This window comes from Manis pentadactyla, chromosome 4 (assembly GCF_030020395.1).
Source record: "Manis pentadactyla isolate mManPen7 chromosome 4, mManPen7.hap1, whole genome shotgun sequence".
Lineage (NCBI taxonomy): Eukaryota > Metazoa > Chordata > Mammalia > Pholidota > Manidae > Manis > Manis pentadactyla.
This window is the reverse complement of record NC_080022.1, coordinates 36,458,383-36,484,801: the sequence shown is the minus strand read 5'-3', so window position 1 is coordinate 36,484,801 and position 26,419 is coordinate 36,458,383. Positions and strand designations below refer to the sequence as shown.

The following is a 26,419-nucleotide window of genomic DNA, read 5'->3' as shown; positions in this document are numbered from 1 at the left end:
GACTTGGATGTATGTGGAGGGGTCTGTCAGGGAAATAACATGGAGACCTTTTGGCTAGGGATTCTAACACCTGTGATTCATCTCAGAAATCACTGTAATTTCAAGACAGTTTTTCCGGCTTGGGCACGAGCTGAGGGGCCTGCTGTGGCGCCCTACTATTCGTTTCGGTTACCTTGGGTTCAAAAGTCCTTGGGTGGGAAGTGCAAAGGAACTGCGAAATGCCTCCTTAAGAAGCGCCTACTACTCAGGGGGAGAAGCCACGGAATGGGCAGGGAGCCGTGGGCAAATTCTGTCACTGACTGAGCGGTAACGGCCGTGCTAGTGAGTCTGGGGACCTTTCGTTATTTGATAATTTGTCATGGGGAACGGGGAGAGCTGTCCCGGCGCAGTAAAGAGGTCTGTGGAGAGGGACTCTGCCCGAGGACCAGCAGGGCGCGCGTCCCGCCAAGTGACAGCACGCGTCCTCCTCTGTCCACTCCCCTCCCCCGCGGCCGGTCTCCGAGCAGAGGCATCTCGCGGCAGCCGGTCCTCCCCTTCTCACTCGTCCGGGCGGACCGAGCCTCAGCGGGAGCCCCGCCTGTCTCCGGGCAGCTTGAACCCCTGAGCGCTCGCCCAGTCTGTCAGTAACCGCCGTTTGCGCTTTCTTTCTTTCTTTTTTTTTTTTTTTCCTCCTTTTCTTTTCTTTCCCCCTTCTGCCTTTGTCCCGCTTAGTAACTGGGCTCCGACCAATTGCCGACTCACCGGCCAGCGCCGGCTGGCTCCCGATTGGCCCGCTTGGAGCGCGCAGCCGTCTCCCGCTCCTCCGAAGCAAAGGCAGACAAAAGACGCAGGCTCCGAGCTCCGGCAACCGGGATCGGCCAATCACCACTCACTTTTTCCTCTCTTCCCCCTCCTTCCTTCTCCCCTCCCTCCCCGCGTGGCTCGCGAGCTCGCGGCACTGACTCCTGGCGTGCGGCCAGCGCCCGGGCCGTACCATTCTGCTTGACTTTGAGGGGGAGAGGATGGATGGTTAAGGAGCCGAGACCAAGACAGCTGTGGGGAGAGTTAAAAACTGAGATGGAGAACAGTTTTCTGAACATTTTGTTGGGCATCTGAGAGAACCCACAGTATATCGAGGCAGAATAAAGGGGAAGGGACAGTGGGGATGCTAGCTGTCCTCCCTGCGTGGCGCGCCAAGGTGGCGCCTCAGGAGGGGAGCGCGGAGGCGGAGGCGGGTGTCCCCCTCCGCGCCGTTAAAATGAAACTCTAGTGGCTGGAGTCCGGGCAGAGCGTGAGGGGAGCCAACGGTGGCGGGCTTGCGTACGGCCCGGCGGGAGCTCCCAGTCGAGCAGCGCTAACTGGACTCTCTGAGAGGCCCCAGTCCCGAGGCTGCAGCAGCTTCGGTTCCGAGCCCAACCGGAGCGGAGCCCGAGTCCCGGTCCCTGAGGGGATCGTTCTCTGCAGACCAGTGGGACCCCGAAACTTGAGCGCAATACCCATCTTCTTTTTTATGCCTGCTTTTGTCACTTACCCACCTTTATACCAACGCGTTCTTTTTTTCCCTCCCCTCTTCATTCTCTCTCCCTGGAAGGACTCAAGTGGCTTCCGCGGAAAGATTTGGAGGCGGTGGAAGCTTTTCTCTTTGGAGAGAGCTGTGTTGAAGGGATTTTTGGGAAACTGCTTTTTAACACCTCTGCCCTCCGTCCCCCCAAGCCTTTCTGTAACCCCTCGAGGAGAAAAGCCCGTAGTTGGAAAGTTCGGGGGCATTTTCCTGAGGGTTGTAGGAGGAGCGAGGGGGAGGACCCCGTCCTCGTCCTGGTAGTTGGCTAGACTTGTACCGGCACTTGGAAACCCGAAGTACATTTCCGTGTGGGACTTTTACAGATACATATTTTTAGATTTTTAAATATCCGATAAAAAATATATGCTTTCTATATATTTCTTGACGACCTGCCCCTGACAGCGCGATGTACAATACCGTGTGGAGTATGGACCGCGATGACGCAGACTGGAGGGAGGTGATGATGCCCTATTCGACAGAACTGATATTTTATATTGAAATGGATCCTCCAGGTACTTGGGAGAAAAAGGAATCTTGTGGTGGGTCTGATATGTGTTCAACAAGACCTTGATGTTTTCAGGGTAGAAGTATTCGTTGGTGCGCTAGATGGGATGAGGGGCAGATTTGCAGTTAGAGCTGCAGTAAAACTGCTTCTGGTTTACACGTTTAAAGTTTGCAGTTAGGACCCTGATCCTATTGTCCTAGAGGGTGGGGGTGGGGGCTGGAGTAGGGGTGGGAGGAGAGACCCATTTCTTTTACTTCTTTGCCTTTGCGTGTCGTTCAGTTTTTTGTCGTGTCCCCCACCCCCATCACCCCTTTTTTTCTTTTTCAATTAAAGATTCTTCTACCTGCAAAGGATGCTTGATATCCCAGACTTGAAGTCAGTCTTTGCCTTTGGGGAAATTCTTTAAAGCTTGACACTTCATATGTTTGTCTCATTTGGTTCGTTGTGTTTTCCCTTCGTTAACTTCTCAAACTGGGTTGCCTATGTGATTTTTTATTTTATACCGAAATCAAATGCCGGTTAGTGATTTTAACGGATTGGGCGTTTTTATTCAGTTATGGCCTTAGTCTGAGGTTTTTCTTCTCAGAATATAGTCGCTCATAGAGATCTATGTGCAATATTTTATTACTCTTTAATTTATGGTTACTTAATTTATGAGATAGGGTTTAATGTAACTTCAATTCTTAGAGTGAAGGAGGAACCTTTTTGTGTAAATGTATATGATGTGTACATATATGTGATAGGTTTGAATACATATAATGTGAATGATACATATACTGTATTTTTATTTTAGAGCTTTGTCTGAGACCCTTACAGACATTTTGTGTATCTGGTAGAAAAGGAGAAAGAAGGGAAATGGAAAAGTTGGGTAATTTTTTTCTTTAAAGTCTACCCCATTTTATGGTTATTAGCTGTCAGATTTTCAAACCCTGTTTGAATTATAGACAGTGCTGTATGTAATGATTTTGAATAAGTAGAGGGCCTTTGTGACTCCTTATTTTTGTTGAAGATGAATTCATCCTGTCTTTTAAAAATGTGTTACAGCTAAACCTGCAGAACAAATTGTGTGTCATTGGGGAACCTCAATTATTATAAGACTGTATTTTTAGAAATGTTTGAAAGGATTTGAGCCCATGCAAGTGTAATGAAGTATAACTGTTTTATAGAACATATGTAGAAATTATTCCCTGTGTCCTTGTGAACGGTGAATTATCCTCTTTGTTCTTTTTAAATTAGTCATAGTACTAAATGATGCTATATTAAAAACTAATATTGAATCAACCTTTGTCACTCTTAGTGATCTCTTAGAATTTTTTTCTTTTCTCCTTATTTGGAACCTTCTTTATTTGTATTATTATTGTGACTGCAATCCAGATGCAGCTTTTTAGTGTTACACAAAGTTTGTGAGATTTGCCACCCATCTATTGTGTGTATTTCCCCCTTTGTTTCCCCAATGGTAAAGTATCATTTCTATTAGATGCGTTTGTCATTCATGTACATGGAAATTTAGTACATCATTGGTTCCTGTCCTCTATAAAGTAGGGTTAATAATTCTAGATTTGTTATTATAAGAATTATATATTCAAACTGCCTTACAATCATATAGTATTTTGCCTTGCAGACATACAAAGGGAATTTGTATGGGCGGAGAGGTGAGTGGGGAGGAGGGGAGAAAAATAAAGAAGGCACTGATGTTTGAAAAATATGGGCCTAGTAGAAAAATATTGGCCAAGTTGAGTTGAGTTGTCCAAAAATGATTTTTTAAAAAGTTGACGAATTATGTAGTGATGTGGGTCTTACAAGGTTGTATAGCAAATTCTGATCCAAACTGTGTATTTCATGGAAATAAACTTTTGAGTTGAAAATGTTCATCCTTGAATGAGATTTTGCATACTGAGATTCTATTCAGAATATTGAAAATATGCATATGCTGTTGTAACCTTAATGTAGAATACAGTTAGTTATTTCTGGAAGCTTTTTAAAAGGAAGCACACTTGAATGTGCTGAAATAGTGTCTATGAAGTGAATGTTTTTTAATGGAAATAATATGAACACCAACCTTGTTTTGTGTGATAAATTAAGTTTTTGAAACATTTAAAACTAAGTAAATAATAATAAACAGAGAATAATTTATTTAGGTGGCAGCATATCCTTTATCTGTCTTTTTCCTAGACCCTATCCAGTTCAAGCTCTTATTTCCTTCCTGGACAGGACTGTTATGGTAGCACACTAATTGTTCTCCCTCTGTTTCTGTGTGGTCCATAGTAGTATTAAAGTATCATCTAATGATTTGCCTTCCAATGGTAAATCTTCCAACGACTTCCCTTTGCCTACTGAAAAAAGCCCCAGTTTGCTCACCCTGTCATATATAAGTCCCTCTGTTTTTGCTACCAACCTAATTTTCCAGCCTAGTCTCCTCCTGGAGTCTATCACAAGTTCTATGGAAGCAGTTCTGTACTTGCTGCTCCTTGAATGTATGCTTTTTCCTCTTCCTGGGATGCTTTTCACTCCCAGTGGTTACTTGTTGAAATTTTGTATGTTTATATGAGTTTAGAGCCCAGGTTAGATGCCTTCTTTGCCAGGATGTGTGTTCCCCAATTCCTGTGTTAGAAGACATGTTTCCTTCCTTTTCTCTCTCTCTCTCCTAGCATTTCTTAGAACTTCTAGTTTATCTAGAGTTGCTTCTGCATTTAGTTAGTACACTTTCCCCATGGAATTGTCTTCTCTCCAGATTACGAGCTGCTTAGCTTGCTCAGAATCTTGCAAGTAGTAGGCAGTTTAATACATATGTATTGAATTAATAAATACGTAAGGAGCACCATTTCTTTCTAGACTTTTAAGCGCTTTTCTACTTAAAAGTCCTTGGTCACCTTTCTTTGGCTATTGGAATATCCTAGGGTTAAATAACTTCTGAATTACAGAGTTGTTGACTTAGGGCCCTTAACTGTAGTATTGATATTACAGTTTTAAGAATACGGTTTACATCTTGATTTTAGACTGAACCAAAAATGCACAATTATCTATTATTGCTTCCAGTGGCCTCAAAAACTGGTTTTCAAAGATGTTTTTCTCCAGCTTATCTTTTGAAAAACCACCATTACCATGTATCCTGAAGGTTCCTAATAACTGCATGGATTGCTACATCTACTGTTACTTACTGCAATGTAAGGAATGGGAATTTGATGTCTTAATCTTTATGTATTTCCCAGAAGCAATAGAAATACTGAACTGTTTAGATGAAACATTGAAACATATACTTTTTTTTTGGAAAAGTTGAGATTGTGGTACAGAGAATTGCTTGTAAGTATCTTGGTTAATCCTATTGTTATTTGCGAATTGGGGTTATTCTCTAATAGGCCTCTCAAAGAGCCCTGCTTTTGTTATATGAGCTACTGGAGGATTATCAATACATAATTGATCATAAACTCATGCTCAAAGCTTATGTAGATAGTGGTCTAGTAGCTTACAGTTTATTTTGGACATTGTCATTGTTTTTATTTTGGGAAGATGTAATAATTTCTTTTTAAAGTTAATGAATATAATTCTTTTTAAAATTGCAGACTTTTTTTGTTTTAATCAAGACAAATTTCTGAAATTATATGTAGAGCAAGAGCATCTCTTCAGTAGTACAGTTGACCCTTGAACCACATGGGGGTTAAGGTTGCTGACCCCCCATGTGGTTGAAAATATATGTATAACTTTGACCTCTCCCAAATTAACTAATAGCTTACTGCTGACCAGAAGCCTTAGCAATAACATAAATGGTTGATTAACACATATTTAGTATGTTATATGTATTATATACTGTATTCTTTCAATAAAGTAAATTAGAGGAAAGAAAATGTTTTTTCAAATTGTCACAAATCTCCAAAATTTTTTCCAATATATTTGTTGAAAAAAAAACTGTGTATAAGTATAAGATCTGTGCTGTTCAAACCTGTGTTGTTCAAGGGTCAACTGTAATGGGAAATGAAAAGTTTTAATTGTTCAGCCAAACATGAATATAGGAAGGTCCAGAAAAGCGGTTCTCAATTATTTTGGTCTCCATATCCCTGTTATACTCTTTTTTAATTTTAATTTTAATTTTAATTTTGGTATCAATCTACAATTACATGAACATCATTATGTTTACTAGACTCCCCTCATCATCACCCTGTTATACTCTTAAAATTAATTGAAGATCCCAAAGAGCTTCTGGTTTGGTTATATTTATGGATATTTACTGTTTTAGAATAAAACATTTAAAACATAGTTAATTTATTTAAAAATAATAAAGCATTATGTTAACATAACTTTTGAAAAAAACCTACATTTTCCAGAAAACAACAAAAAAATTAGAAAAGCATCATTGTTTTACATTTTCGCAAATAACTTTGATGTCTGTCTTTTTAATCTTTAATGCCTGGCTTAACAGAAGCCATCTAAATTCCAGGTCTGTTCCAGCATTCAGTTTGTTGAGACATCACAGGTCATCATAGTCTCTGGAAAACTCCACTGTATAGTTGTGAGAGAATGAGAGTGCAAAAAGCAAATAATGTCTTAGTAATACCATGAAAATATTTTTGTCCTCTTGAACCCTCTGAAAGGGCCTTGGGGACCCTCAGGGGTCTCTGGACTACACTTTGAGAAGTTACTTGACTACATAGTTTGACGGCCAACCTAGTAAAGTATCTTCTGACTTTTTTGAAGCCAGATAAAAAGATGATTTCAGGAAACATACTTGCTCACTCTGGTATAGCTGGTATTTTCATCCTGGTGAAATTTAGATTAAGTAACATTCTGGTGGACAACTGGCACTCTGGCCATGTGGTTGGGGAAAGTAATTGAAGAAATAATTCACCTGCTACCATGTGGTCCTTACTCTTAAGCAGGTTGGGCATTCTACTTCTGTGGTTGAATTTTTCTTTGTAACTCTGAACATTTGATGGGTTGGTTCTTCTTATATAAATGTTTCTCCTGTGTGTGGTAAGATACTTCTTTTGAGCTAGGTATCACTTTTTAATGATATTGTAGTATGGGCTAAATGTTAATATAGTCAAGTGATGTAATAACCATGCCAGTTTTTTCCGCATCTTCTTGTTGGAAAAGATTAGTCATTGCTTTTATTTAATATATTGCAGTTTATAGTATGTCCAACTGTTTTCATTAGGAGTATGGTGAGATGTCATTTGATAATGTTTTTAAAGTTTATTCTCAGTGTTTTCATGCTGAATACCTTTTTATTTTTCATAGAATGTTTGAAAGATTGGATATGTTTATGGTCACTATATTTAGCAAAGTAGGTAGAAAAATAATTACAAATATGTTTATTGATACGATATAATTTTTATTGCTATTAAAGGGTGATGCAGCCTGAATATAGTAAAAAACACAGGCTTTGGAAACATGATATGGTATCCAAACCTACTAGCTTTGCTTCTAACACTGCCCAAGGTTATATGATTAGTACTTCATGTCTCTGAGCATTGAGAATTGGAATGTCAATGCTGTTTTGTAAACTAATACTTACCTTTCAGAGTTGCTCTGGGGATTAGATGGACTATATCAATACCTAGGCTCAGTGTTTGGCATATGGCACGAACCCAGTTCATTGTAGCTTATATCTTAAAACATACTAATAACATATAATTATCCTAAGTCTACCTCATTGGGTGCTCTTGAGTCCAAACCTTTTGAGCTGTCTTGTCCCATTTTTCATCCCTGACATTTAAACTGGGACCATTTTGTTTTTGGAAGAATTCTCTAGGGTTTTTTCTAGTTGGAACATCTCATGAATCTATGGAAATGTCACTCCAGGTCATTCTCTTTTTTTAGTTTCTATTGCTCTTGTCTAGTTCCTCATCACCTCACATTTGAAATGATTTGTAATGAAGGTAATAGTTGCTAACATTTGTTGAATAATTAATAAAGACTAAGCACTATGTTAAATGCTTTTATGTGTAGTATTTCTTTTAGCCACACAACAACCTTGTAAAATAAGCACTTTTATTACCCTACTTTACAGACAGGATACTGAGACTTAGTTGTTTAATAACTTATTCAATGCCTCTCAGCTAGCAAGTAGCAGAGCAGGTCTGTCTGACTGACTCTTAACACCCATGTTCTTAACCAGTACCTCCTAACTGGTTGCTCTGTTTCTAGTTTTTTCTTTCCTTTCCTCAAAAGTTTATCATGAATTCTAAGGCAGGTTAATCTTACTGAAACATTTTCATTGTCAATCCACACTAGTTAGACATAATCAGAAGCTCCATTTCTTTTAAGCAGAGGCCATGTTCTTAAACTTGGCATACATGATCTTTAGTAATATGGTGCCAATTTATGTTTCCAACTTAATTACTAATCCTCTATTTTAATTTCTAGCCCAATTCCTTGCTGTCCTCAAGGTATACACTTGCTTATTCCCATCTCCAGCCTTTGCTTATGCTACTGCTTATGTTAGATTATGCCTATCCCACCCCCATCTTCAAATTAGGATAATTTGCAAGATCCCCTTCTTTCTTTTCTTCCTCCAAAAATTCTAGCACTGAACCTCATGATTATCTAGGGCTGTGATCTGTTATTTTGACACAAAATCATGTGTTTTAGTATAGCATTTAATTAGTTTGTGGATATAATTTATCTCCCCAAAAAGATATAAGCTTCTTGAGGTCAAGTTATTGTATTTCTTTTTCATTTTTTGATTTTTTCTCTAAACATCCAATACCTAAATATTTTGATGAATTTAGGCCTGTGGACCCAACCAACTTCATTTTGTGACTTGAGTTTTGAAATGTTGATACCATTTATTATCAATATGTGACCTTTAAACTTAGATCATTTATTCTAACAAAACAATAAAAAATGTAATACTAAACATTACTAGCAAAATTTTATGGTTTTGAGTAAGAGTCATTTTTGAAATTTTTAAGAATTAGAAGTGAGTAGTAAGGTTTTTTTTAAACTAAAGTGTTGTCGATAAACAATCTTATGTAGGTTTCAAATATACAACACAGTGGTTCAACAGCTACCTGAATTATTAAGTTCTCCTTCCGCAACCTCCCCACCCTCACTAATGCTATTACTATTTGTCAGTATAGAAAGATGTTATAGAATTGTTGGCTATATTCTCCATGTTGTATATGAGTAGTAAGTTTTTGAATATTTATTAGGCTAATTTTACATAGCACTGGGCCAAATGTAGATTGAAGTTACCCAATGTATTACTATACCAATTAAATATTGAATGGGTAAGACTTGACTTGCAATAACAAGGTAAGGTCAGTCATCAAGCCTTAAAAGATCAGTATCCAAATAGTTTGTCCAGATATGGTTTATTTGTTTTTTCTTATGCATATTTGTAAGTTCATATAAAATTAAGAGGGTTAACATATTCTTTTTATAGAAGAGGCAGTAGGTTAGATCCAGCCTGCCAGATCATACCATTTTGCATGTCCCATGTCAGTAAAAAACTGCCCTGTGCCCTGTAAATATGAGCCAACACAAAGCTGAAGTCAATACCATCACGTCATACCGTCTACCATTATTCAGCCTTGGACTTCCTGTCTGATGTTCTGTTTGAGGGCCAGATTGTCTCCCCTTGTCTACGGGTATAGGTCGAAAAATCCAGAGCATGTGGCTATGTAATCTTAAATACTTATTTTTGTAGTTTTTAAACTTAAGAAAAATAAATTCAATCATAAATCAAATTGAAAATTTGTCTATAAATTGTTTTGGAGAAGGCCTCATAGAAATGAACCATTTGTGCTAGAAAAATATTGCCTTAGAGTCTGTTCTTTCATATGTATTATTATTTTTGACTTTGTAACTTTACAACAAGAGTTATTCAGTATGGTATAATTCATGTTGAATTTCCAATATGCATTTGTAGAATTAACCACAAACCTTTTTTCTGAGGTTAGTCCTGGGATATGATTCATAAAAATGTATTTAGTTAGTATGTTTTCAGCTGCAAGCAGCAAAACCTAATTCAAAATGGCTTAAGAAATAAGAAATTTTATCTTTTCATATAATAGGCTTCAGGGTTGGTTGGTTACAGCAGTTCAGCAATGTCAGTAAAAACCCATATTCTTACCATGGTTGAATTCTGCTGTCCTTGGTGTTGGCTTCATCTTTCATTCAGGCTAGTACAAAAATGGTTGTAGTGATCTCAGCTGTCATATCTGTACATAAGAACTTCTAAAAGAAGAAGAAAGATGTCTCTTCCATGCCTGTTTTCAGAGAGAAGAAACCTTACAAAACCTCTAGCAGACTTCTTTCACCTCATCATTTTATCCAGAATTGGGCCATATGCACATTTGTGAACCAATCACTAGTGAATTCTCTTGAACTAACCAAGTCCTTGCCAGAAATCTGGAGTGGTGATGACTTTCCCTGAGGCATTGTATTGGGGAGGGCTTCTGTTACAAAGGAAAGGGGATGAATGCTAGGTAGGTAATGAACAAGGGCCATTCTGGAAAACGATTTGGAGAATCATAGCACTTTTCAAAGTTCTGTCTTTGTGTTAGTAAATAAAAAGAATTAGCAAGTTATTTTTTTTTTCCCAAAACTAAATCCAGCTGTAGGAAACCTATTTTCATTTTTTAAATTGGAATTTGCAGGGTTACATAATATTGGCAGTTATATATAAGAGATGCCTTTTCCTGTCTTTCTTGTCAATTGCTTACTAGAAGATAAGGAAGTTAACTTCTCTGGTTGATGGTTTCCTTATTTGAGGCTTGCAAAGCGTTGATATAGAGTATATTAATGTATCAAGTAAATGAGTGTGAGAGGGCATTTGGCAAAACTAAATTCCAAAGTTCAAAGTTTAGTAAATTAAGTAATAAGTGGAATAACTTATGATTTGACTGACTAGCCTTAAAAATTAGGACACTAAAGTAACTGGTAGGTCATGTCTTTCAATTAAAATGTACTATGTAACTAAGTCTTGACTCTTTCAGTATGTTGGAAATCTAGAGGCAGTATATAGTGGGCTAGTAAAATGAGGGGCTCTGGAATCACACTGCCTAAATTCAGATTGTGCCTCTGCTACATTGTGACATGTATCCCTGAGAGATTTACTTATCTCTTCTGAGTTTCAGTTTCCTCACCTAAAATATGTGGATGACAGTGGTACCCTTACCTAAAAATGAGGATTATAATGGTCCTTCAATAGGATTGATGTGAGGATTTAGTAAATTAATAACCGTAAAGCACTTAACATGGTGCCTGGGACATGTTAAGCACCCATAAATGTTTTTATTCATGTGTTAATTAATTAATGTCTTTCAACAACTATTTTATTGTCAGGTACTGTTCTAGGTATAGCAGTGATCAGAACAGCAAAACTCCCTGTATTCATGGAGTATATATTTTTAAGGGAGGGTAGAGAGCAGAGAATAAAATTCATAAGTAAAATACATAGTGATGGTGATAATGATAGAAAAAGAACAAAAATAGAGAGTGCTGGGTGGGGGAACTGCTATTTTAAATAGGAGGAAAAGGAGGGCATGACCTAAAGGAGGTGAGGGAGTTGTGAGGGCAGAGAGTGTGCCAGGGAGAGGGAACCCTAAATGACTTACTCTGAGGCAGGAACATCTCTCATCTTTTAGCTTGCGACGCTGACAGTTTCCTAGTCTGTGTAGCAGAGAAAAGAATATTAACCCCATTGTAGGGTTATTGTCAGAATTATATGAATTACTGCTTGTAAAACATTTAGAGGAGGCATTTGTTGTTAATGTTGCTATTTTCATTATTATTAAGCTGGGATGCTTTGTGACATAATCTTTCTTCCATTGAGAGGAAGCACCAGAGGAGGCCAGTGTGGCTGGAGTGGAATGAAAGAAAAGTGGTAAGAAATGAAAAGTGATGGTATGGATGATGGGTAAGACTGTAGGACATTGTAAGAACTTCGGATTTTAAAATTTGAGATGAGAAGCCCTCCAAGTGTATTGAATACTGATGTGTTATGATTCCTGGCCTAAAAGATCATTCTGGCTGCTGATGGAGAGTAGGAAAAGGTGCAAGTGGAGAAACTGGATAGGAGGCTATTGCAGTTAAACAAGCTGAGGGATGGTGGCTTGGACAAAGGTAGAAGCTACAGAGGTGGTGAAAAGTGGTTGGATTCTGAATATTATTATTACTGGTTATATAGCTTGCCATTTCTAAACTGACTGGTCTCTTTATTTTCTAATTTCTTTTAGTTTTATATTTCTCTATATGCCTTAATAATTAAAAGATTTAGTTTTTAAAATGATACCAAAACTATATTTTTTGATGTATTTTTTTCTTTTCTGAAGTATTGTAATTTCTGATCTCTGACATTTGGGTGCAAAGCAGCATATGTGACCTTAGCTCTTTGAATGAATATTCACTCTTTTTTTTAGTTAAGGTATCATTGATAGAAAAATCTTATGCACATTTCAGTTGAGCAACATTGTGGTTTCAACATTCAGCCATATTATCAAGTCTGCCCCGCCACTGCATTGATGCTAGAGTCATTACTTGTCTTCTCCATGCCGTACTGCCTTCCCCGTGACCTACCTACATTGTGAGTGCTAATTATAATGCCCCTTAATCTCCTCCCTCCCTACCCACCTTCCCCAGCCCCTTCCATTGGGTAAACTCTAGTCCCTTCTTGGAGTCGGTGAGTCTGCTGCTGTTTTGTTCCTTCAGTTTTGCTTTGTTGTCACTCACACTCCACAAATGAGTGAAATCATTTGGTACCTATCTTTCTCCACCTAGCTTATTTCACTGAGCATAATATCCTCTAGTTTTATTTATTTTGTTGCAAATGGTAGGATTTGTTTCTTATGGCTGAATAGTATTCCATTGTGTCTATGTACCACTTCTTCTTTATCCATTCATCTACTGATGGACATTTAGATTGCTTCCATATCTTGGCTATTGTAAATAGTGCTGCAATAAACATAGGGGCACATGTCTTTTTGAATCAGGGATCTTGTTTTCTTCAAATAAATTCCTAGGAGTGGAATTCCTGGGTCAAATGGTATTTCTGTTTTTAGTTTTTTGAGGAACCTCCATATTGCTTTCCACAATGGTTGAACTAATTTACATTCCCACCAACAGTGTAGGAGGGTTCCCCCTCTTTCTCTACATCCTCACCAGCATTTGTTGTTCCTTGTTTTTTGGATGTTGGCCATTCTAACTGGTATGAGGCGATATCTCATTGTGGTTTTAATTTGCATTTCCCTGATAATTAGTGATGTGGAGCATCTTTTCATGTGTCTGTTGGTCATCTGAATTTTGCTTTGGGGAAGTGTCTGATCTGATCTTCCACCCATTTTTTACTCTGGTTATTTGCTTTTTGGGTGTTGAGGCATGTGAGCTCTTTATGTATTTTGGATGTTAACCTCTTACCAGATAAGTCATTTATGAATATATTCTCCCATTCTGTAGGATACCTTTTGTTCTGCTGATGGTGTCCATTGCTGTACAGAAGCTTTTTAGTTTGATGTAGTCCCATTTGTTCAATTTTGCTTTTGTTTCCCTTGCCTGAGGAGATGTGCTCAGGAAAAAGTTGCTTATGTTTATATTCAAGAGATTTTTGCCTATGTTTTCTTCTATGAGTTTTATGGTTTCAAGAGCTACATTCAGGTCTTTGATCCATTTTGAATTTACTTTTGTGTGTGGAATTAGACAATAATCCAGTTTCATTCTCTTACATGTAGCTGTCCAGTTTTGCCAACACCAGCTGTTGAAGAGGCTGTCATCATTTCCCCATTGCATGTCCATGGCTCCTTTATCGTATATTAATTGGCCATATATGTTTGGGTTGATGTCTGGAGTCTCTATTCTGTTCCTCTGATATGTGGGTCTGTTCTTGTGCCAGTACCAAATTGTCTTGATTACTGTGGCTTTCTAGTAAAGCTTGAAGTTGGGAAGTGAGGTGCCCCCTGCTTTATTACTCCTTCTCAGGGTTGCTTTGGCTATTCAGGGTCTTTTGTGGTTCCATATGAATTTTAGAACTATTTGTTCTAGTTTGTTAAAGAATGCTGTTGGTATTTTGATAGGGATTGCAATAAATCTGTAGATTGCTTTAGGCCAGATGGCCATTTTGACAATATTATTTCTTCCTATTCATGATCATGGAATGTATTTCCATTTATTGGTGCCTTCTTTAATTTCTCTCATGGGTGTCTTCTAGTTTTCAGAGTATAGGTCTTTCACCTCCCTGGTTAGGTTTATTCCTAGGTATTTTATTATTTTTGATGCTATTGAAAATGGAGTTATTTTCCTGATTTCTCTTTCTGCTAGTTCATCATTAGTATATAGGAATGCAACAGATTTCTGTGTATTAAATTTGTATCCAGCAGCTTTGCTGAATTCAGTTATTAGTTGTAGTAGTTTTTGGGTTGTTTCTTTGGTTTTTTTTAATGTACAATATCATGTCATCTGCAAACAGTGACAGTGATGAACACTTATTCTTGAGTTACCTTTATAAACACTACTGTGTTAATCTAGACTATAATTTACTTTTAAAAGTAACTTTGGAAAGGAAATGGTCTTAAAGTTATGAAAGATAAAATAAATTAGAGAGAAGGAAGCCTTGCTATACATATTTCTTTTTACTTTATGTGCTAAAGTTGTTGGTATTTTAGAATAATTAAAATATATTTATGTGTTTTTATTTACTAGTGTGGTGCTTAAGTACTTGAGTATAGTTATTTTATGAAATAGGGGAGTGTTGCTGTTTATGAGCTTAAGACTCTGTTGTTTGAATTTCCAGTTTTAACCCTGTCATCTAGCTTGTGACTCTGGTCAGTTTCCTAGTCTGTATAGCAGGGAGAAGAATATTAACCTCATGGTAGCATAATTGTGAGAATTATATAAATTAGTACATTTAAGACACCTAGAGCAGGTATTTGTTGTTATTGCTTTCATAATTATTAAGCTGGGATGCTTTGTGACATGCCTTCTTTCTTCCATACAGAGGAAGCACCAGCCTAACACTTACATTAAAAAGTTACTTAAATCTTTATTCCAGCCTCTCAAAAAATGCCAAAGGGGATTACATTCATACCATACTGCAATACTGCTTAAAATCTGATTTTTTCATTTTGATCAGTATCTTTGCATGTTTAATCCCAAACTTGTCTTTTTAAAAATTTGCTAAACTCTCGTAACTGCTTGAACAATCTCATTCTTTTTGTTTCTTTCCTCCCTTTCTGAAATTTAATAGTTTGTCTTCCAGGAGTACCTGCCTTCCTTTAAACACTCTCTTTTGCTTATTTCATTACTTTGATCTGTACAATAAGGGACAGGAACCAAGGGAGTAAAGAAAGGAAGCTATGAATACTCATACAGCAACATTTTTGATTTTGTCATGCTGTGGTGGAGGGTATAACATGTTTTAAAGAGATAATCCCGTGGTTCAGACTTGTTACAAGGCGTCAGTTCAGGACTTGGGGTTTGGTCTTCCAGTAGTCATGAACCACAAGAGCATCTGTCCCATCTGTGACTGTGACTGACCTGGGCCTCTTTTGATTCCTACAGCTCATCCATGGGCATTTGAAGTAGAGTGAACCAAAAAAAATGCATGCAGTATATCCAATGTAATGTTTGGGACATACTTATACTAAAAAATGACAGTTTATCTGAAGTTCAAATTTAATTGAATGTCCTGTACTTTTTATTTGCTAAATCTGGCAACCATAATTTGGATAGAGGCTGGTCAGCTGACAGTATTTCCCAGTACATTCTCTCTCTGGTGTTTAGGGATAGATGTGTAACTTGATGTAGTGACATCAGGATACTTTCAGTTTCAATAACAAAAAATCCAACTCAAATTGGTTTAAACAAAGAGAATTTTTTAAATTAAGGTATTATTGATATACACTCCTATGAAGGTTTCACATGAAAAACAATGTGGTTGCTACACTCACCCATATTATCGAGTCCATCCCATACCCCACTGCAGTCACAGTCCATCAGTGTAGTAAAATGCCACAGAGTCACTACTTGTCTTCTCCGTGCTGCACTGTCTTCCCCATGATCCCCCCACACCATGTGTACTAATCATAATATCCCTCAATCCCCTTCTCCCTCCCTCCCCCTCATCTCCCACCCTTCCCCTTAGGTAACCACTAGTCCCTTGGTTTTCCCTTCTTGGGGTTTGTGAGTCTGCTGCTTAAACAAAGAGAATTTGTAGGGTCATGTAATTGAAAAGTCCACAGGAAATGAGGGCCCCTGCCATGATTTGATCAAGCCTGTCAGGCTTTTGCCTTGTTTTCCTGTATTTCTCTTGGGTCTACACTGTAGTCTCAGCTTTTTTCTCAGGCTGGCTCCCTCATAGTACTAGGTAACTGCCTTTGGCTCCTGTGATTTAACATGGTTCCTCATTTTGGGGGGATGCTTCTCATAAGTATAACACAAAGATCCTGAGACTGACACTAATTAGACTATCCCTGTTTCAAAGGGTCAAATCCGGATTCCTTGAATTATTAATTGTAGCTTTATTTAGACCAGTGGCTCTTAAACTTGAGTGTCCATCAGAATCACCTGGAGGACTTGTTAAAATGTAGATGCTATGTAAAATGCTCCCAGAGTTTCTGATTCAGAAGGTTTGTGGTTGGGTTCTAAGAATTTATATTTGTAACAAGTTTATAGTTATTACTGATTTGGCTCCTCCACAAACCACATTTTGAGAACTGCTCTGTCAAATTAGGGCCTACTCCTGGAGGTGGGAAGAGGTCAGTCCCACATAAACTCCTTACCAGTGTGGGGAAGGAACAAGATACATTTTAGGGAGATAATTACAGTGTCCACTAAAGAGGACTACTGTTTTTTGCCTTGCCAGCTTCGCTTCCCTCATACTTAGGTAACAGCTTCTTGCGTTTTCTCTTGGAATCACTCCTCTCCCATTTGCAGTCAGTGTGGTTTGGGTAGATTTGAGCTAACCCGTTGGCTTTAAGTATGGGCACATGACCCAGGCCTGGCCAATAAGATCACTGCATTTGCCTGGCCACAGTGATTAGTCCAGGAGTTAATAGGGCAGTGATTCTTTGTAATATAGTCAGTGCACATTACTATACATTACTATTTACTATCCTGGCCAGTGATACAGAGATGACATAATTCTTGTCCTTAGGGAGTTTAGGCTGTAATTAAGCAATACTCACATGTAAACAAACACATCCAGTATTTCTGATTACAACTCCCTTCCTCTCTCCCAGGTATCATCTTAATATACATTTCCATTATATGCTGTATTACCCTTTATAATCCTTAATCACACTTATTATTAGCCATTTAGTGTCTTTAGTCCTCATTAGGTTATAAATTCCATCAGAATGAGGACTGAGTCCATAATTAAGCAGTGGAACTCCAGTATCTAGCACTGTCTCTGGCACATAGAATTACTCAGTAAATATCTGTTGAATGAATATTTTAATATAGTAATAGAAAAGATGTATAAACAGAAAAGGGAATGATTGGTTTACTGGTGAGGTAGTAGATAACAGCTTGGGTAAATGCACAGAGTTGTTAAAGCACCGTAGTGTATTTTGAAAACTAAGTAATTCAGTTTTGTTGGAACAAAATGTGTGAGGTGGGAAGTGGTAGTAAGTGAATTTGGAGAGGTAGGTGAGGGCCAAATCATGAAAGGCCCTAAATGCTACAGTTAGAAGTTTGGATTTCATTCTGTGGGCAGTTGGGGAGTCACTGACTGACTGGTTTCAAGTAGGGAAAAGAATGTGTTGGCTGCAAAGTGAAAAGTAGATTGGAGAACAACAAGATTAAAGAAGGGAAACTGGTTAGGAGGTTGTTTCAGTACAGAAGAAAGATGTTACAAAAGTCTAAGATTAAAAAAAAAAAATGGAGTGAAGCCAAGATGGCAGTGTGAGTAGAGCAGCGGAAATTTCCTCCCAAAACCATATATATTTTTGAAAATACAACAAATACGACTATTCCTAAAAGAGAGACCAGAAGACACAGGACAACAGCCAGACTACATCTAGACCTGTGAGAACCCAGCGCCTTGCAAAGGGGGTAAGATACAAGCCGCAGCCTGGCGGGATGCGAGCACCTCTCACCCCGGCTCCCAGCAGGAGGAGAGGAGTCAGAGCGGGGAGGGAGAGAGAGCCCAGGACTGGTAAATACCCAGCCCTAGCCATCTGCACCGGAGCATGGACACACAGTGCATGGGGTGCTGGATACTAGCGAAACAGGACAGTAAGACCTGTGAGCGGGTCCCTGCGCCGGCGCCCCTGGGACAAAAGAAAAGCGAGTGCCCTTTGAAAATCTTAAAGGGACAGGGACCTCACAGCTGGACGGAAGCTCCCCAGCGCAATCAGCCCAGTAACTGGGAATCCCAGGGAACTCTGGGATGCCCCAACCACCTGGGCGGCAGTGCAGCTCGGAGGCCTCTCACGGTGATAAACAGCCTCCTGCCCTTTCCCCTCCGGCGTGACTCCGCCATAGTGGCAGAGGCCACGCCCACAGCAACCAGACAGAGCTTCTTCCACAGCATCCCGGCAAGAATCAGACACCCCGTCAGCGCGCAGCTGCCCATCACAAGCCGCTAGGGGTCGCTGTTCTCCCCAGAGAGGAAGGCCACAAGCTAGCAAGAAGGGATGTTCTCCCAGCCAACACACGCGCCAGCTCCCCACAACTACCTCTATTGCCATGAAAAGGCAGAAGAATTTGATCCAGACCAGACTAACAGAGACAACCCCTGAGGAGGAGATAGACCTAACCAATCTCCCTGAAAAAGAATTCAAAATAAAGGTCATAACCATGCTGATGGATCTTCAGAGAAATTGGCAAGAGCTAAGGGATGAAGTCCAGAAGGAGATTACAGAAATGAAACAATCTCTGGAGAGACTTAAGAGCAGACTGGATGAGGTGCAAGAGGCCGTTAATGGAATAGAAATCAGAGAACAGGAACACAGAGAAGCTGATGCAGACAGAGATAAAAGGATCTCCAGGAATGAAACAATATTAAGAGGACTGTGTGACCAATCCAAAAGGAACAATATCCGCATTATAGGGGTACCAGAAGAAGAAGAAGAGAGAAAAAGGGATAGAAACTGTATTTGAAGAAATAATTGCTGAAAACTTCCCCAAACTGGGGGAGGAAATAATCTATCAGAACACAGAAGTACAGAGAACTCCCAACAGAAGGCACCCAAGGAGGACAACATCAAGAAACATAATAATTAAAATGGCAAAGATCAAGGACAAGGACAGAATTTTAAAGGCAGCTAGAGAGAGGAAAAAGGTCACCTGCAAAGGAAAACCCATCAGGCTATCATCACACTTCTCAACAGAAACCTTACAGGCCAGAAGAGAATGGCATGATATATTTAATGCAATGAAACAGAGGGGCCTTGAACCAAGAATACTGTATCCAGCATGATTATCATTCAGATATGAAGAAGGGATTAAACAATTCCCAGACAAGCAAAAGTTGAGGGAATTTGCCTTCCACAAACCACCTCTACAGGGAATTTTAGAGGGACTGCTCTAGATGAGAGCACTCCTAAGACTAAATAGATGTCACCAGAGAAAATAAAATCACAGCAAAGAAAGCAGACAAACCAAATACTAACTAAAGGCAAAAAATAAAATCAACTACCCACAAAAGCAATGAAAGGAAACACAAAAGAACACAGAATAAAACACCCAACATATAAAGAATGGAGGAGGAGGAGTAAGAAGGGAGAGAAATAAAGAATCACCAGACTGTGTTTATAATAGCTCAATAAGTGAGTTCAGTCAGACAGTAAGATACTAAAGAAGCTAACCTTGAACCTTTGGTAACCACGAATCTAAAGCCTGCAATGGCAATAAGTACATATCTCTCAATAATCACCGTAAATATAAATGGACTGAATGCACCAATCAAAAGACACAGAGTAATAGAATGGATAAAAAAGCAAGACCCATTTATATGCTGCTTACAAGAGACTCACCTCAAACCCAAAGACATGCACAGACTAAAAGTCAAGGGATGGAAAAAGACATTTCATGCAAACAACAGGGAGAAAAAAAGCAGGTGTTGCAGTACTAGTATCAGACAAAATAGACTTCAAAACAAAGAAAGTAACAAGAGATAAAGAAGGACATTACATAATGATAAAGGGGTCAAACCAACAAGAGGATATAACCATTATGAATATATATGCACCCAACAGAGGAGCACCAGCATATGTGAAACAAATACTAACAGAACTAAAGGAGGAAATAGAATGCAATGCATTCATTTTAGGATACTTCAACACGCCACTCACTCCAAAGGATAGATCCACTGGATAGAAAATAAGTAATGACACAGAGGCACTGAACAACACACTAGAACAGATGGACCTAATAGACATCTATAGGACTCTACATCCAAAAGCAACAGGATACACATTCTTCTCAAGTGCACATGGAACATTCTCCAGAATAGACCACATACTAGGCCACAAAAAGAGCCTCAGTAAATTCAAAAAGATTAAAATTCTACTAACCAACTTCTCAGACCATAGAGGTATAAAACTAGAACTAAATTGTACAAAGAAAGCAAAAAAGCCCACAAACACATGGAGGCTTAACAACATGCTCCTAAATAATCAATGGATCAATGACCAAACTAAAATAGAGATCAAGCAATATATGAAAACAAATGACAACAACAACAGAAAGCCCCAACTTCTGTGGGACGCAGCGAAAGCAGTCTTATGAGGAAAGTATATAGCAATCCAGGCATACTTAAAGAAGGAAGAACAATCCCAAATGAATAGTCTAACATCACAATTATCGAAATTGGAAAAAGAAAAACAAATGAGGCTTAAAGTCAGCAGAAGGAGGTACATAATAAAGATCAGAGAAGAAATAAATAAAATTGAGAAGAATAAAACTATAGAAAAAATCTGTGAGACCAGGAGCTGGTTCTTTGAGAAAATAACCAAAATAGACAAGCCTCTAGCCAAACTTATTAAAAGAAAAAGAGTATCAACACACATCAACAGAATCAGAAACGAGAGAGGAAAAATCACGATGGACCCCACAGGAATACAAAGAATTATTAGAGAATACTATGAAAACCTATATGTTAACAAGCTGGAAAACATAGAGGAAATGGACAACTTCCTAGAAAAATACAACCTTCCAAGACTGACCAAGGAAGAAACACAAAATTTAAACAAACCAATTGCGAGCAAAGAAATTGAAGCAGTAATCAAAAAACTACCCAAGAACAAAACCCCCGGGCCAGATGGATTTACCTTGGAATATTATCAGACATACAGAGAAGACATAATACCCATTCTCCTTAAAGTTTACCAAAAAATAGAAGAGGAGGGAATACTCCCAAACTCATTCTATGAAGCCAACATCACCCTAATACCAAAAACAGGCTAAGACCCCACTGAAAAAGAAAATTACAGACCAATATCCCTGATGAACGTAGATGCAAAAATACTCAACAAAATATTAGCAAACCGAATTCAAAAATACGTCAAAAGGACCATGCACCATGACCAAATGGGATTCATCTCAGGAATTCAAGAATGGTACAACATTTGAAAATCCATCAACATCATCCACCACATAAACAAAAAGAAAGACAAAAACCCATTATCACTAAAAAAGCATTCGACAAAATTCAACATCCATTCATGATAGAAAGTCTCAACAAAATGGGTATAGAGGGCAAGTACCTCAACATAATAAAGGCCATATATGATAAACCCACAGCTAACATCATACTGAACAGTGAGAAGCTGAAAGCTTTTCCTCTGAGATCAGGAACAAGGCAGGGATGCCCACTCTCCCCACTTATTCAACATAGTACTGGAGGTCCTAGCCACAGCAATTAGACAAAACAAAGAAATACAAGGAATCCAGATTGGTAAAGAAGAAGTTAAACTGTCACTATTTGCAGATGAATGATATTGTACATAAAAAACCCTAAAGACTCCACTCCAAAACTACTAGAACTATTATCGGAATACAGCAAAGTTGCAGGATACAAAATTAACACACAGAAATCTGTGGCTTTCCTATACACTAACAATGAACTAATAGAAAGAGAAATCAGGAAAACATTTCCATTCACAATTGCATCAAAAAGAATAAAATATTTAGGAATAAATCTAACCAAGTACGTGAAAGACTTATACCCTGAAAACTATAAGACACTCTTAAGAGAAATTAAAGAGGTCACTAACAAATGGAAACTCATCCCATGCTCTTGGCTAGGAAGAATTAATATCGTCAAAATGGCCATCCTGCCCAAAGCAATCTTTTTCAATCAGATTCAATGCAATCCCTATCAAATTACCAACAGCATTCTTCAATGAACTGGAACAAATAGTTCTAAAATTCATATGGAAATACTAAAGACCCCGAATAGCCAAAGCAACCCTGGGAAGGAAGAATAAAGTTGAGGGGGATCTTGCTCCCCAACTTTGAGCTCTACTACAAAGCCACAGTAATCAAGACAATTTGGTACTGCCACAAGAACAGAGCCACAGACCAGTGGAACAGAATAGAGACTCTAAACGTTAACCCAAACATATATGGTCAATTAATTTATGATAAAGGAGCCATGGACATACAATGGGGAAATGACAGCATCTTCAACAGTTGGTGCTGGCAAAACTGGACAGCTACATGTAAGAGAATGAAACTGGACCATTGTCTAACCCCATACACAAAAGTAAATTCGAAATGGATCAAAGACCTGAATGTAAGTCGTGAAACCATAAAACTCTTAGAAAAAACCATAGGCAAAAATCTCTTGGACATAAACATGAGCGACCTCTTCATGAACATATCTCCCCGGGCAAAGGAAACAAAAGCCAAAATGAACAAGTGGGACTACATCAAGCTGAAAAGCTTCTGTACAGGAAAGAACACCATCAATAGAACAAAAAGGTATCCTGCAGTATGGGACAATTTATTCATAAATGACAGATCCGATAAAAGCTTGACATCCAAAGCACCTCAACAAACAAAAAGCAAATAATGTAATTAAAAAATGAGCAGAGGAGCTGAACCGACAGTTCTCTAAGGAAGAAATTCACATGGCCAACAGACACATGAAAGGATGCTCCACATAGCTAGTCATCAGAGAAATGCAAATTAAAACCACAATGAGATATCATCTCACACCAGTAAGGATCGCCACCATCCAAAAGACAAACAACAACAAATGTTGGCGAGGTTGTGGAGAAAGGGGAACCCTCCTACACTACTGGTGGGAATGTAAATTAGTTCAACCATTGTGGAAAGCAGTATGGAGGTTCCTCAAATAGCTCAAAATAGAAATACCATTTGACCCAGGAATTCCACTTCTAGGAATTTACCCCAAGAATGCAGCACTGCAGTTTGAAAAAGACAGATGCACCCCTATGTTTATCGCTGCACTATTTACAATAGCCAAGATATGGAAGCAACCTAAATGTCCATCAGTAGATGAATGGATAAAGAAGATGTGGTACATACACACAATGGAATATTACTCAGCTATAAGAAAAAAACAGATCCTACCATTTGCAACAACATGGATGGAGCTAGAGGGTATTATGCTCAGTGAAATAAGCCAGGCGGAGAAAGACAAGTACCAAATGATTTCACTGATATGTGAAGTATAAGAACTAAAGAAAACTGAAGGAACAAAACAGCAGCAGAAGCACAGAACCCAAGAATGGACTAACAGTTACCAAAGGGAAAGGGACTGGGGAGGACGTGTGGGAAGGGAGGGATAAGGGCAGGGAAAAAAGAAAGGGGGCATTACGATTCACATGTATATTGTGTGTGGGGGCACGGGGAGGGCTGTGCAACACAGAGAAGACAAGTAGTGATTTTACAGCATCATACTATGTTGATGGGCAGTGACTGTGAATGGGTATCTGGGGGGGGCTTGGTGAAGGGGGGAGCCTAGTAAACATAATGTTCTTTATGTAATTGTAGATTAATGATAGCAAAGTAAAACTAATAAAAAAAAAGAATGCAGCACTCCAGTTTGAAAAAGACAGATGCACCCCTATGTTTATCGCTGCACTATTTACAATAGCCAAGATATGGAAGCAATCTAAATGTCCATCAGTACATGAATGGATAAAGAAGATGTGGTACATATACACAATGGAATATTATTCAGCCATCAGAAGAAAACAAATTCTACCATTTGCAACAATGTGGATGGAGCTAGAGGGTATTATGCTCAGTGAACTAAGCCAGGCAGAGAAAGACAAGTACCAAATGATTTCACTTATATGTGGAGTATAAGAACAAAGAAAAACTGAAGGAACAAAACAGCAGCAGAATCACAGAACCCAAGAATGGACTAACAGTTACCAAAGGGAAAGAGACTGGGGAGGATGGGAGGGAAGGGAGGGATAAGGGTGGGGGAAAAAAAGGGGGTATTACGATCAGCATGTGTAATGTGTGTGGGAGCATGGGGAGGGCTGTCCAACACAGAGAAGACAAGTAGTGATTCTACAGCATCTTGGTACGCTGATGGACAGTGACTGTAATGGGGTCTGTGGGGGGGACTTGATGAAGGGGGGAGCCTAGTAAACATAATGTTCTTCATATAATTGTAGATTAATTATATGAAAATAAACAAACAAACAAAACAAAAGGGACACTGACCTAAGTTAAATTTGAACTCCTACTTTTGTATTAAAATACCTAATTTCTAAATTTACACATTAATCTAGTTTCAAAAGATTACTGATGTAAATGTCTGGTTAACATTTTCCTTTAAAAATTAATAAAAGGCTTTTTAGTGATTTCCAGTTATAAGAACAAAGGTAGGAAGGGTTTGGGGGAATTATTAAAATACTTTCAGTAAAAACAAAAAGAAACAAAAAAAACCCTTTTATCTTTGTTTAATCCTGTATTTCTCAAACTTCTTTGAACATGAAACGAATTTCCCTTGGAAAATGCTTTTGTATCTTGGCTCACACTAAAGACACATAAAACAAAACAAAACAAAAAACTGTGACATTGAGCAGTCCCCTTCTATGAAATGACAGTAGTATTACTAAATTCACAAAGATTTTTATGAGAATTATAAAATATATATATATACCCAATGTATACACAGGTACACATATACGTATAATAAAATAATGCTCAGCTTAGTATCTGGCATACAGCAGGTACTTTTCTTGAAGGTCAGTGTTTTTGTAATACAGTGATAGGGAAATGTTAGAGAGGTTAAGGAGAGGGGCTTGTGCTAGTGGTTTTACGAGAGGTAGCTGCACATCTCATTGCTAGGAGCTACCTGACTCTTGTGTGTGTTTGGCACTAAAATCCGGATGGGTCAAATTTTGGGACAAGAGAAGCAATGGGTTAATATGTATAGCAAGTGTGGCTGATCCATTCTTTTTCTGTGGCTTATGTTACCTTTTTTTATGGGAAACTTAAAAAAAGTTTTTTCTGTCTCCTGGCTGATCTTTTTTTTCTTTCTGTGCCTTCAGTAAAATTCCACCGCTGTTCTTTCAGCATAATTATTCTTGTATCTTCCCTTCCTCTCTATACTGAACCTAAATGCTGATCATCTCATGAATTAATTCAACAAATGTTTATTGAGTACCTTCTATTTGTGAGACATGCAACACAAAGATAAATTTAAAAAATGTATATCTCAAGGAGCTCATAGTTTTTATACATAGACAGGTCAACAGTTAAACTATAATGAAAACACTTTATATTGAAAGGTTGAGAAAAGCTCTGTGAAATCAAAGAGGAGGTAATGCTTAAGTAGGCCTAAAGATATGAGGGAAGGTTTTATGGAAAAAAACTATGCATGATCTGAGTTTTTAAAAAAAGCAGGATAAAGAAATATGGAGGTGGGGGAGAGAAAGAGGGAGAGAGGAAGAAATTAATATTCTATGAGGTACAGGAAACCATTTGTACAGAGGCATAAGAAGTGTTGTGTGTTTAGATGAGCTATGGGTGTTTTGGTGTGGCTAGTGAAAAGATAAAAGTTGCCTGTGGGGGAGTAATGAGAAAGTGAGCTTTGAAGAGTGTGCAGGGACCAGACTGTGAAGGGCCTTAACATGCCATGCTGAAGAGTTTGGACTCTGTCTTAAAGGTAGGGGGAACTCTTGAAACATAGTAAGCTGCTAAACCAATATGTTTACATTCAAGACTTTAAAGCAGCAGGGAAGGTAGAAAATGAACACAGAGACTGGTCTCTGTGAAGCCCAGGGAGAGATTTCAAGAAGGAAAAAATGTCTTACCAGTGTAAAATCTTAAGTGATGATTATGTGAAATAAAAGTAGAAAAGTTTCTGTTGGACTTTGTTATTGAGAAGACCTTACAAGGCATATATTTAGTGATTTAGTGAATGGGGTAGAAATCAAATTGGAATAGGTAGAAGAGTGAGTGAGTGGAAGATGATAAAATAGACTACAAATTTAGACCAATTTTAGAAA

General features: G+C 38.4%; 1 protein-coding gene across 1 annotated transcript in view; it reads left to right on the top strand.

Moving 5' to 3' along the window:
* Positions 1–1,245: 1,245 nt before the first annotated feature.
* The window catches only part of PIK3R3 (phosphoinositide-3-kinase regulatory subunit 3), a 122,696-nt gene continuing 97,522 nt past the window's right edge, over positions 1,246–26,419 (top strand). The window contains exon 1 of the mRNA XM_036892996.2: positions 1,246–2,052. Coding sequence (XP_036748891.1) covers positions 1,947–2,052 — 106 coding nt within the window. The 5' untranslated portion in view covers positions 1,246–1,946. The remainder of the gene's footprint in view (positions 2,053–26,419) is intronic.